At 41.4% G+C, this 13,793-nt stretch overlaps 1 protein-coding gene across 3 annotated transcripts in view; it reads right to left on the bottom strand.

The window, feature by feature from the left end:
* Nucleotides 1–13,793, bottom strand: part of atf6 (activating transcription factor 6) — a 367,278-nt gene that overhangs the window by 300,083 nt on the left and 53,402 nt on the right. For all 3 annotated transcript variants that reach the window (XM_078561554.1, XM_078561552.1, XM_078561553.1), the window contains exon 7: nucleotides 12,532–12,758. In XM_078561554.1, coding sequence (XP_078417680.1) covers nucleotides 12,532–12,758 — 227 coding nt within the window. The remainder of the gene's footprint in view (nucleotides 1–12,531; nucleotides 12,759–13,793) is intronic.

Raw genomic sequence — 13,793 nt, forward strand, 5'->3', positions numbered from 1 at the left:
TCAGGCTATTCAGTTTTTCCTTAAAGGTGTAACCTCTCATTCCTGGTATCACCCTTGAAAATATTTTTTGGCATCTTCTCCAATGACTCCATATCTTTTTGGTAATCTGGAGACCAGGACTGTGCACAACACCCGCTCCCACCCCGCCCCCCCAACCCCCGGCAAGCGTGAGCAAACCAACGATCGATACAAGTTTACCATAGCTTATATGCTTTTCAATTCTATTCTTCTATAAGTGTTTTATTTCCAGTATTAACCTGCAGCGTTACTTCCAATGATTTGTGAATCTGGACATTTAAGATCTGTGTTCCTGTAGCCACGTTGGATATTTTTCAAGCCTTTTGCAAGGTTTCCTTATTTCTCCCACTAAAATATACTACCTTACAAATGGATTGAAGTCTAAGACCAAAACGAAAATTATTGGAAAAACTCAGCAGGCCTGACAGCATCTGTGGAGAGGAAGATAAGAGCCAACGTTTCGAGTCCGTATGATTCTTCATCAGAACTAAAGAGAAATAGAAATGGGTGAAATGTAAGCTGATTAAGGTGGATGGGACAGGTGGAACTGGATAGATGGCCAGTGATAGGTGGAGGCAAAGGAGAGATTGCCAAAGATGTCATAGACAAAAGGACAAAGGGGTGTTGACGGTGGTGATATTAGCTAAAAGATGTGCTAATGGTGACATTAAGGGTAGAAAGCAGGATAAGCAAGTAACAGATGGCCCTAGTGGGGGCAGGGTGGGGGGAAGGGATCGAAATAGGCTACAAGGTGGAGATAAAACAATAGATGGAAATAAATGTTAAAATAATAATAGAAATAGGTGGGAAAAGAAAAATATATATATATAAAATATATTATAATAATTAGAAAAAAGGGGATCAAAAAGGAGAGTGGGGATGGAGGAGAAAGTTCATGATCTGAAGTTGTTGAACTCAATATTAAGTCCAGAAGGCTGTAAAGTGCCTAATCGGAAGATAAGGTGTTGTTCCTCCAGTTTGCGTTGAGCTTCACTGGAACATTGCAGCAGGCCAAGAACGGACATGTGAGCATTAGAGCAGGGTGGTGTGTTAAAATGGCAAGCGACAGGAAGGTCTGGGTCACGGTTGCGGGCTGACCAAAGGTGTTCCGCAAAGTGGAAAGTCTGCGTTTAAGTCTAAGGTTGTGTTCACAAGGACCCCCAAAGTGCAGAGGGCTTTCAGTTAATTCTTTCAAAAGAGCTGATTGTCCCAGGCCATTTCCTACAAGGAGAGGTAAACAGCTTTATCTATCTTGTTTACCTTTCACAAGTGATACTCAAGATCACATATCAGCCAATGCAGAAAATCAGGCTTTTTTGAACACTCGGCAGGATTTTTAAAAAATCTGCATCCATCATTCTCTCATATTTTCTAACTAACTCACAGATTTCAAACAATGCCTACATTCACTGTACCTTCCAGAGGAAATAGTGCATTTATTTGAAGGAACATTTGAATATTGCTGCCTAATCTATTGACTACAGGCAGGGGAAGGGAGATCTTTGTAATGGACTGCCTGTAGTTTCCATGTCTTTCACCATTATGCTGTCTTTTTTATAATAATAAAATGATTTGAAAATATTGGAAGGAAATTTCTCTTAGTTAACATGCATTAACTTCATATGTGGTGAAGAGCTCACAACAGTTTCTCTTTGTTTCTGAATGCTTCTGGTACCTCAAATTCCCCAAGCCTCCACCTTAACCACCTAATTAGAATTATAGAATCATGGCATGGTTACAGCACAAGAGGCCATCTGGACCTGCCTATCTGTGCCAACTCTCTGTAACAATAAACTCAGCTAGTTTCACTCCCCCACCCTTTCCCCATAGCCCTGCAAATTATTCAATCCTTTTTTGAAAGCCACAACTGAATCTGTCTCCACCACACTCTCAGGCAGTGCATTCCAGATCCTAACTACAAGCTGCATAGGAAAACTTTTTCTCATGTCACCTTTGGTTATTTTGCCATTCACCTTAAACCTGTGCCCTCTTGTGCTCAACACTTCCATCAATGGGAATAGTTTCTCTCTTTGTTTAGACCCTTCATGGTTTTGAACACCTCTATCAAGTCTCCTCTCAATATATCTCTTCTCTGAGGAGGAGACCCAGCTTCTCCAAGTGGGGATGGGGTCAGGGACCCAGTCTTTGTGGGTTTGTCATTTCGACTGTGCACGTCTGTCTGCATAGCTTCATTCGATCTGCTTTTCCCTTGGCTCCACCATTCACTCATTTTGCCTCAATCTCCAGTCAGAGTGATATAAGGAGGTCTGGTCCACCGCCTCACGAAACACAATCAGTCTGGATCTGTCTAGCACTGCCCTCCCACTCATCTTTTCCTCCCCATCTCATCAAACCAATCTCCCCTTCAATCAACCCTTGCCCCCAGTCTACCTCCCCTTAGCCTTCCCAAAGCCTGTCCCCCAACTTCTCCCAGTCTCTCACACTTCACTTTCTCCCCTCAAGATTTCTCTCATCTCCCTACCCATCAGGTCCTCTCCCCTTTCTTTTTTCCATCAGACTCTCACCTCAATATCCCTCCTAAGGTCCTCCCCTTTTTCCCTCCCCTCAGCCTCCTTCCTCTCCCACTTCCTCAACCCTGGCCCTCCCCACAACATTGGTCTCTCCCCACTCAGTTTCCCATCCCTCAGCCTCCACCTGAGCCACATTCTCCATAGTCCCTCACTCATCACTCTCCCCAGTCCTTCTCTCCTCAGATTCCATGTACCCTTAAACCCTCTCTTGCCCCACGTTATGATCAATATTCTAGAAGATGCTAATTATTTAATTATCTATTTTTTTAAAAAGACACCAAGCTGGACGATTCTAAAATTCTGACAATATTATTCTCTCACTCTCTGGATTTTCATTTTTCATAACCCTTTGGGGATAAATAATTATTTGGCATCCTCGTGCCTCCTGCCCGCATCTCTACGCCTGTGCAGCAATTCTGAGGCATACTTTCTCCAGAGTTGGCTTTCAAAAGCAGTCTCGGTGGCACTCTGGTCTCCCAATATGTCAGCTCTTCCTTTCTCCCTGCTTTTGCATGAAGATCAGGAAATTCTACTGTAAAGGGAGCTGTGATGAGAATGGATCAGTTTCAGAGCACCGGAAGCTGATGCAATGTCATTTCCAGCAACATTCACAATTCTTACTGCAAGAGCAGAGACAGAAATATCTGAATGAAGATCTTAAAGGGAGATGGACCAGGAAGACATGGCTATGATATTTTAGGTTTTAGTCTCTACGACATGAGTGAAGAATTAGAAGATTTATGCGAATAGGTGTAGCGACTGAATGAGTACAGTGGAAATTCCTTGGGACAACCTGTGTCAAATATCTAAGTCTGTAAGCTCCTTATCCAGGCTCTGGACGCAATAGCCTCGCAGGTTAGGCAGATAGAGGAGGACTGCTCACCGAAGGTCCTACCATATATCTGCAATTTTCCTTTGTTGTAAAATTGCCTTAATTTAAAATTTCCATTGTGCTACAGTTGAGAACGGCATGATCGTACTTCCACAGTCATTCCTTTACTGGCCCAAGTCTGAAAAGTCCACCTATCTCTGCTTCTCTGTTTCATTCATTTGCTCTGTAAGGATCTGCGGTCCCAAATGATGAAGCATTGTCTCAACAGCTTAGTCAGACAGTACAAAGCAGTAATTGTCAGAAACAATATCCAGTGAACCCACGACACAGCAGAGTTGGTGCGGGCAGCGTTACTAGGGAACTATGCAAATACTGAACACGGGAAGGCAGTTATTTACTATAGCTGATGAGCCACTTCTATATACCAGCCCAGAAAACGAGACACACACCCCAAAAGTCTCCCAGTGCTGCAGCTTTCTAATTATTAATCAAAAAATTCATTAAAACAACGCTCCATTGCACGGCCATATGCCACTTTGCTCTCAAAGCACGTGGAGATAACAACGTTCACAAGATTTGTTATTGCCAGAGAAGGGTTTTATCCATTATAGAGGCAGAGAATTATTTGGCTGCAACAAATCTGCACATTGTCTGTTATCACAGGGTCAGTGAATATGATCGACGATAATAAGAGAGGACTTTTAGCATTTACCCAACATGGGCTAATTCATTATTCTAATACCAATTCTCTTTGGTGTTGTTTTAATTACCTTGAATACCATTATGGCATTAAGGAAGGGATCCAAGCTAATCCCACTTTCCTCCTCGACCTTCACAAGTATATGACGCTCACTGAAGCACTGTTCATCACAGAATCACAAAACTGTTACAGTGTAGAAGGAGGCCATTTGGCCCATCATGTCTGAAGAATGGCGACAGGAGCACGTGGCAGTCTGCTACAACAGCAATTGAAACTGCACGTCAGGGCACTGAATGCACATGCTCGGATCAGATGATAAGTGTAACCTCGTCCCTTTGTTTCCAACTCTCGCTTGTTTATTGCCTAAAATTGGTGCCCACACAGACGCTGATCTCATTCTCCCATCAAGACTTGGGTTCTAGATGCAATTTTCTTTTTAAACTGAGCAATGAGACCTTACTGATTGCTTAGCTTCATCTATTGAAAGAGGTGTCTTTTGGGAGACATTTGCAGCCCACATCCTCTTGTGACTTTTGTAAATGCAAGATTTTAAAACAGTAATTGATAACTAAATATCAGGGGGTTATTCAAGCATAATATATATTAAATGTTTATCGCGGTCTTCAAATTCCTGTGCATGATTCCCTGTCTCACTCCCTTCTATGTATTCTCACATCTGGAGTCCCTTCCCTGATGTAACCGTCAACCTATCTCAGCCCCTGTTTCCCGGTTTCTCAGTCTACATAACTCTCTCTCTCTCTCTGGATCCATCTGAAATTCACTAACCCCACATGGGCATGTCTCCTATTCCCACTTTTTCTCACATAGAAGTTAGTCAGGAATGGGAATGATCAAGTTAAGCCTTGGCCAAAAGCAGGTTTGAACTCATAGTCTTCCTAAAAGCTTCAAAACATACCATGCCTCAAAGCATCAGCTTGATTTGCAGTCAGTGCTTTGACCTGGGTGCTGTGTAAACGTCTGCCATACTTGACTTCTGCAGCTCAGCTTATTCAACATTTTCCAGGCCTGAAGGTAACTATGCCCATTGCTCCTAAATATTTAATCTCACATAAGGAGGGGGAAATCAGAGACGCCCATGGAACTTTGTTTTTATCCTTAATCATCGAGTCGTCTTTTCACGTCAGCAAACTGGGCTGACAAAATTCTTCAAAGTCATTTTGTCCCATTAGATTTCACTTTGTTGAGATTGTTGGACTGCTAACTTGATGAGAAAAAAAAACGACCTCCATCTTGTTACCCTATGCACGATGATTTTTAATATGACCTCCCCTTGTGGGAAAGCACTGCTCACTTACTTCATGGCAAAATGCCAACAGTGGATCTTGTAGGCATCTATGTAACAGTAAGACATGGGTAATTTCTACATCTCCTATCCTCTCTGGAGCACAGGGATTCAAAAATAACAAAGAACACTGCAAACAATTTTGGAGAAAGAGAACCCTTATTCTCCCCCTCCACCTACCTCTGCATTTGCATGTATGAGACTAGCCATCAAAATGCATCAATGAAAAGAAGGTGGGGCTGAAAATAAAATGCTGCACTACAAACTCAGCTCTGACTGCACTTAAACGTAGAGGCTGTCGGCACCACTTGAAGAGCTCTGGATAAAGAAAGGCCCTTTGAGCTCAGCAAGACTGCTTCTAACCTATCATGGACTTGACCCAATCCTTTTAATCTCCTGAAGAGAAGCTCTGGCTCATATCCTTACTCCTCACCCACAAGGTAATAAGTAAAAATCCAAGTCCACACTGAAAAAAATTGCAGACCCAGTGGGAAATTAACAAAAAAGTCTTGAAGTTTTAAAACTCATAGTAGTTTGGTAGTACAGAACTTGAGTATTGCTGAAAAATGTGTTTTTTTTCGTCCAAACTTTTCGTCTTGCTTTCATCAGGACAATTTGCAAGAAAATACCAATGTCCGGGGAAACAACATAGTTATACGGAATAACAAGAGAGTGATGATTGGATGAGTCAAGCTGCCTGGTTTAAATTTCAAACAATGCTTGGCAGTTAACTGTCAGCCACTATCTATGAGTGCATTTGCCATGGCAATGCCTCTGCCAATTAGAGTCCACTTGCCAATAAGCACTCTCTTTTCATACAGGATAAATTGCATTACCTGGGTCTCTGGAATACTGGTCCAGTGAGGATACCACTATGCCACTGCCTCCCCATAATTGTCATCAATTTACAACAGGAAGGTTGACTGTGGTACTGCTTGTACTAAGAAAGAGAGTATGTTGTTTCTAACAGCAGCTGTATTATACAATGTAACACATAAATGAATATTACAAGCAGATTTTTTTAACCTAATTATAGCACTTTGTTAATTTACAAGCTGACAATCTAAAGCACAAGGAGACCAATGAACAGGTCCTTCCCACACATATTTACCTATGCCTCTTCAAATACTGCCAGTGGAGAAGTGGTCTAAGTAGGCTCAAACTGAGAGTGGCCAATTTGTGATTTAAGTTAAAATTAGTACACGCATGAGCAAAGCATGAACATATTGTGCAAATGTAAAAACCTTGGCTTAAAGAAAAAGAAAGTCCGTTTTTTACATAGCATCTTTTATGGACTCATGTTGTCCCAAATCATTTGACAACTAATGAAGTACTTCTGAAACGTAGTCCCTATTGCAATGGAGGAAACATGGCATCAATTTGAAACTCCCACAAACAGCACTCCGAGACTGACCCAACAATCGGCTTTTCTGTGATGTCAACTGAGGGATAAATATTCACCAGGACATTGGCAATAACACCCCTGTTCTTCTTCAGAATTTTATGTCCACCTGAGAGTGGAGGCAGAGCCAGAGTTTCACTTCTCATCAGAAAGACAGCATCTCTGACAGTGCACCATTCCCTCAGTACTGGACTGGAGTGACAGACCAGATTTTTGTGCTCAAGCTTCTGGACTGGACTTTAACCCACAACCTTTGACTCAGATGAGATTGCTACCCATTAAGCCATGGCCAACATATTATGAGTGACACTTCTGCCTCCGACTCAGCTGATCATGGGTTCAAGCCCTACTCCTGAGACCAGAGCATAAAAGCTAGAGATTGACATTCTACTGCACTTCAGGGGAGCAGTCTTTCAAATGAGAGGTTAAACTGAAGACCCGTCTGCCCCCTCAGAAGGATGTTAAACATGTTTTTAATCATTGAGTTGAACTCAGGCATTCAGGGGCTTTATTTCACTGCAAGGTAATAGTGAATGCAGTACGAACAAAGATTATAACTGGTTTACAAAGTTGTAGCTGCAAAGCTGAGCTGTTTATGTTTCATCATTCTCAATATCCTGCAGGCCCTGAATGCTGTTTTCGATACTTATCGTCTAATCGTAATATTTGAAAATATTGTTCCAATACTTGAAAAACTGAGTTCAAAAAGGAAGTAAGTGGGGATTGATGCTCTATCACCGAGGGACACACGTGTATTTTTTTTTATTCGTACATAGCATATGAGTGTCATTGGCAAGGCCAGCATTTAAGGCCCATCCCTAATTACCCTTGATGGCGTTGAGCCACCTTCCTGAATCACTGCAATCCATCTGATGCAGTTAAACCCACGGTGTTGTTGTGAGAGCTCCAGGATTTTGGCCCAGCAACAGTGAAGGAACAGCCATTTGTTTCCAAGTCAGGATTGTTTGTGGCTCGGAGGGAACTTGCAGGCGGTAGCATTCCCATGCACCTGTTGCCTTGTCCTTCCAGGTGGTAGAGGTTGCAGGTTTGGAAGATACTGTCGAAGGAGCATTGGTGAGTTGCAGCAGTGCATCTTGTAGATGTACAAACTACTGCCTCTGTGCATCACTAGTGGAGGAAGTGACTGTTTAAGGTGGTAGATGGGGCGTTGATCAAGCAAGCTGCTTTGTCCTGGATGGTGTCAAGCTTCTTCAGTGTTATTGGAGCTGCACTTATCCAGACAAGTATTCCATCATACTCCTGACTTGTGCATGGTAGATGGCTTTGGGTAGTCTTTGGTCAGGTTTTTGGGAATGTTATGTTGTGAATGGAGATTCAATACAGCCCCTTAAAAGGTTGTAATCAATAGTTATGTGACCACATCTGTCTAGTATATTTTTAACATTTAAACCAAGCCAATGAGATAGGGATTCCAGCTAGGATTGAAATCCTCCAGAGAAATGCAACAGTCACTTACCATAAAACACACAGGTGGCATCAAAGAAGCATCCATGTTTAAATAATACAAAAACCACATTGCCAAGATAACATCAACAACAGAGAATTTACAGAACCCGTCATGAAAATGTGCTTTATACCAAATAATGATTTTTAATCTACTGGCTGGAAACCTGAATTGAACTTTTGAAATCAGAGTTTTTAAATACACAGAGACTTGAACACACAGCCTAGAACACACAGCCTAAGATGGCTAACCCCAATTTACATGACCAAAATTTCCACATTGCAATTCACTGGAGTGGAGTCAGTTTGTCTGCAAAACCCGTTAAAAACAATGACTTCACAGGAGTGTGAAGTACAGTACTCATATCTCCTGTCTTATTAGCAAGGCATCTATGGCAATTAACTGAGGTATTGAGCTGTGGGATCATTAAGGCAAATCACTTGGACAATGGGACCCTGGTTAAGTTAGCTTCCAGGCATGAGCTAATCAAGTCACCTTTGGAATACATGGATATTTTTAAAAAATGCTTCTGGCAGTTAGAGAAGGAAGGTCACATGGCAAACCAACCCTTTGCATGTTTTCAACACGTTTTCTCAGCAGAACTGAGGACAAGCAGCTTAGGGAGAAGATCTAAGTGGGGTCCCTCCTGCCTCCTTTTTTCTCCAACCTACCTGGTAAGCTTTGAGCCTTGTTTACTGACTTTGATCATCCAGGACACCCTGCTGCAGACAGAGATTTTTTAAAAGAATCCAATCCAGTACTACCATCTCTCGAAGTACAACCGACTCAGTTGTCTCTAGCTTTATTCAGCCTGAAACCAGCCAAGCCAAATGCAGGCTCTTTTACTTGTTAGATGTATTCTACTTTGGCCAACCTATCCTTCCCGACTCTTATATATATGGTGCGTGTGTGTGTGTGTGTGTGTGTGTGCGTGTGTGCGTGCGTGTGTAATAAAGATAACCTCTTTCCTTGTTAAACTCAAGTAAACTTGTCCTCTTGGTTCTTTTATGATCACAGTGCATAAATAGTTAAGTACTCACTGAATTGGCAAGTATATCCTTTTCAAACAAAAAACCTGTTGCAGTCCAACAAGGAGGGGGAAAAGAGGGTAGCCATTCAATCCTTCCGCGCCTGGTCATAAACCATAAGAAAGCCACCTTTGCCAGCTCAACAATCAAAATACACTGTTTACTACTGCTATCCCTCAATTAATTTTGCTGACCCAATTCCTGTGCAGCTGCCTCTTAAAATTAATGAATTCAGTAGCCTTCCATCTTTCAATCGCTTCCTTTTCAATCATTACGATTGTCCTTAAAATTTCCTCCTTTTCTGAAATGTCAACTCACATGTCCAGCAAACAGTCAGCCAAGTCTTCCATAGTGCACATACAAAGAAATTGTTCAGGACATGCACCACTTGCCACTTGCTCAAGACCACATCCACATCAGTGCTCTTCATAGACACTACTTGACTGGCATTCTCTCACTTGTGGGGTAAATTCTGCAGCCAAGTTTGCAACAGAGCGGTGGCTTTAACTAAAAATGACAAGAGTGCCTTTCCACACTTCTAACAGGCACATCTTTGGATGATTGAGATAGCACAATAGTTTCACAACTGAAGATGCAGGAATGTTTGGGCAATTTATCATGAATAGCATCAGCTTTCTCCACATCTGGTCACAGATGGCAGGGAATGCCCCTATTTCCATGTACAAAGAGTTTAAATGAAGTTAAATGGGTTCCTAGCTGTTACAGGATGAATGCCAATGTCCAACAACAACTATACATGCACACATACACACAAATGTCCCATTATTTAGAATGGGACTGCTAAGGCCACAGACTGGAAAGAGATGATGAGTTAAAATCTATGTGAACTTGCCATTCTTCAACACTAACCAGGGTACACTTTAATTTGCTCCAAACGATTAATTCTACAAAGTAAAGTAAAATCTACTACTTAACAAACTAGTTTAAATTCAAATATAAAGGCAAAAAAAAGGTGGTGCTTCAGGTGTGATTCATTTCAACTCAGCCAACCAGCAAACCTCTTGAATTATAGAGTCAAACCAGTCAAACATAACCATGTTTAAACTGTGCTCTTCTTTGGTCAGGTCTCTTGAGTTTTGACACTGAGACACAACAAAATGGCTGAACAAAGTGTGGAGGAGAGTGATTTCTATTGTCAAGGAACTGAGTTATAAGAAAGGGTTGCAGAAGCTTGGCTTTTTCAAGTTTAAGTACTTGAGATGTGAAATGAAATCAAAGATAAATCCAAAACATGATTTCAAGCTCAGTTTTCAAAGAAAACAAGTGGCACAAGTTCAAAATTATTGAAAAACAAAATTAGGACTGATATGAGCAAATTCTTGTCTAAACAAAACGTAATCAGTATGTGGAACAGACTTCCAGGTACAATGTTTGAGGCAAAAAGCTTGGATTTATTTCAGAAAATGCTTCACGTGATGACAGGAAGACTGGACATTCTTTCCGGGTGGATAAGCCAAGGGGGCCAAAAGCTTGATCTCATCTATATCACTCAGATTATGAAGGGTGATGTGGGCTATGAGCCTGTCTCTTTCCAGTTGCCTTTGCACTACAAGTTTAGCAGCATGGAGAGTGATTTAGACTGCACACTGGAGTTAAACTAATGTGGTGCAAATTGCATATTAAAGCACCAACCAACTCTAAGGTGAAATAAAAGCAAAATACTGCGGATGCTGAAAATCTGAAACAAAAACAAAATACTGGAAAACTCAGTAGGCCTGGCACCATCTGCGGAGAGAGAAACAGAGTTAATATTTTGAGTCCAATATGACTCTTCTTCGGAACTCTAAGGTGAATGTGGTTACTATGATTGTGGATTCAGCTTGCATTTACATTCTAACTACAAAGGGAAGCTGCTTCACATCAACACTACAGATGTTGGATTAATTCAGAGCATTTTTTGTTTCAGATTGCATAATGGTTTTTTTGTATCAGTTTCAATTAAAATAACTAAGCACTTAAGGTTGCCAAATGAGAAAAGTTTAAATTCAGAACACACTAACACCCTGAACACAAATCTAACGAAAAATGCATTAAAAACACGAGTGTATTGCCATGGGGACATCATGCGTCATGGAGTAAGACAGAGTTCATCATTACAAGTTACCTTGGACATGCCATTTATATCCTTCAATTTCATTCTTGTTCCTCCTTGCTTCCATTTTTTGAATCAGTTTCTCCTCACATTCCCTCACAAATTCACCTCTCCTCCTTAACTCACCCTTCCCCTCCTCCTCTATCCTGTTTGCCCTTACTTACCTGTCAAAACTCATGCAATTTGCTTTTTTCCCTCCCTTTTTACCTCTCTGTCATGTATTTCAGCCAAGTGTAAACAGGAACAGAAAACAAACTAGACACCAACAACCTCCAGGCAGCAGCACCATGTCTCACTGTACATTTCAGCAATCAGTTCGAAGCAGTCGGCTAGAATGGAGGTGCGTTACCAGTAATTCATGATTGAAATCACAGGACTCATGGATAGATTTAAAATAAAGCTCACATTTTATCAACAACTAACCAGCCATGTCCAATTTTTGTGTTTTCAGAAGGATCAAATCAACATTATGTTAACTTGCCTTTATTCTCAAGCTACAGATCATAACAGATCTTCATGTTCTTAAACAGGATTTATTCAGTGAGGCAATTGTACCAACAACAGTCCTCTGCAAATCTCCAGGTTCAATAAATTCAAATAGGACAAACCTCAGTGAATAAAAAATATTAATGAAAAGATACATTCAACCACCTGGCCTGACTCAATGGTTTGCAGGTCCTCAGGCCACAGTTTGGACACTAGAATGATCAAGTCTCTTGCATCTTCCAGCAGAGATGAAGTTTCTACTTCTGGGGGAGACCAGAACTAAAGGTCATAAATATAGGATAATTTCTAATAGATCCCATAGGGAATTCAAAAGGAATCCCTTCACCCAGAGAGTGGTTAGAATGTGGAACTTGCTACCGCAAGGAACAGTTGAGGCGAAAAAAGGTGGATGCATTTAAAGGTAGGCTATAAAAGCATGAGTGAGAAAGCAACAGGAGGATATGCTGGCAGGGTGAGAGTACAAATGCCAAAGACCAGTTGGAACGAATGGCCTGTAACCTCATGCTTAGACCATATATGCCTAACCAGTAAATGACAACAGCTACAGAAACTTGGCTGAAAGTCTTTTTTCTTTGCTCAGGGATGAACCTATTACAAATATCTGTTAAAAACACAAAAAAAGTGAAACTTACATCTGGCTTCTTGTTGCTGATTCCAGCCGGTGGAGGTGTTGGGATGACAGTTTTTGCCATTGGAGCTTTTCCATTGATCATGCTTCTGTTCGCAGGTGTCAGCACTCTCACTGGAACGGTGGTGATGCAGTTAGCTCCACCAGCAATGTTCATAACTGGTTGGGAAGCAGGAAGACCTTGGGACTGAATCTGTACCACGGCAGGCTGAGGAACCACAACAGGCTGACCTAGGGCAGGGGCAAAGCAGGAAAGCATCAGTGAACAAGCACAACTTTGTGACACAGAAAGGGTTTCTACGGACAGTCCAATCAACCTGGACCATTATGCATTTACATTAATGTAAATTAACTCATTAGCCAAATCCATGAAAACTTTTATTAGATGACTGATGAGCATTTCTCAGGTCAAGTCTACGCATTTAAGGTTGTAGGAAATGGCTGAGCTTATGCATCCCTAAAACCCAAGATGAACTCCCAATCCAAAACAAAAACCAGGAGCAGCAAACCAATATACAAAGGCTTATTTGCATCAAAGGCACTACTTTTAAATATGCAGCATGTTGCTTAGTGTTCTGTGAATGTAACTTCTGCATTGCATATTACAGTCAGATATTTTTGTCCCCTTAGGATGCATGACCTTAATTTGCAATTTCCAGTGGTCATAAGGCTCGACATTTACATTCAATATTACAGATATTGAAGAAAAACAAATTAAAAGTACATACTTAATCTCGGGTAACACTTGAAACAAAAGCCTTAATTCCTGAATAAATTGTTGCTCAATACAGGCTGAAAACTATGGTTCTCGATTACTTTCCTAAAAAAAATACAGGTTCTGGGTCAGTCAGAACACGGGAAACTTCAAATTTGCCAGCAAGCAAGGTGCACATTTTCTGTGAGAGGAGCATTTGTGCTGTGCAACAATGTTTTGAAGAGAATCAAGTATTTAGCTCATTCATAGAAACATAGAAAACAGGAGCAGGAGTAGGTCAGTCGGCTCTTCAAGCCTGCACCGCCATCCATTATGATCATGGCTGATCCTCGATCTCATTGCCGTACCCCTGCGTTCTCCAATGCCCCTTTAGAGTCCAGAAATCTTTTTCCTTCTTAAATATATTCAGTGACTTGGCCTCCACAGCCTTCTGTGGTAGTGGAATTCCATAGGTTCACCACCCTCTAAGTGAAATTTCTCCTCATCTCAGTCCTAAATGGCCTACCCCATATCCTGAGATTGTGACTCCTTATTCTAGACCTCCCAGCCAG

The sequence above is a fragment of the Cetorhinus maximus genome, chromosome 17 (assembly GCF_964194155.1).
Source record: "Cetorhinus maximus chromosome 17, sCetMax3.hap1.1, whole genome shotgun sequence".
Taxonomy (NCBI): Eukaryota; Metazoa; Chordata; class Chondrichthyes; order Lamniformes; family Cetorhinidae; genus Cetorhinus; species Cetorhinus maximus.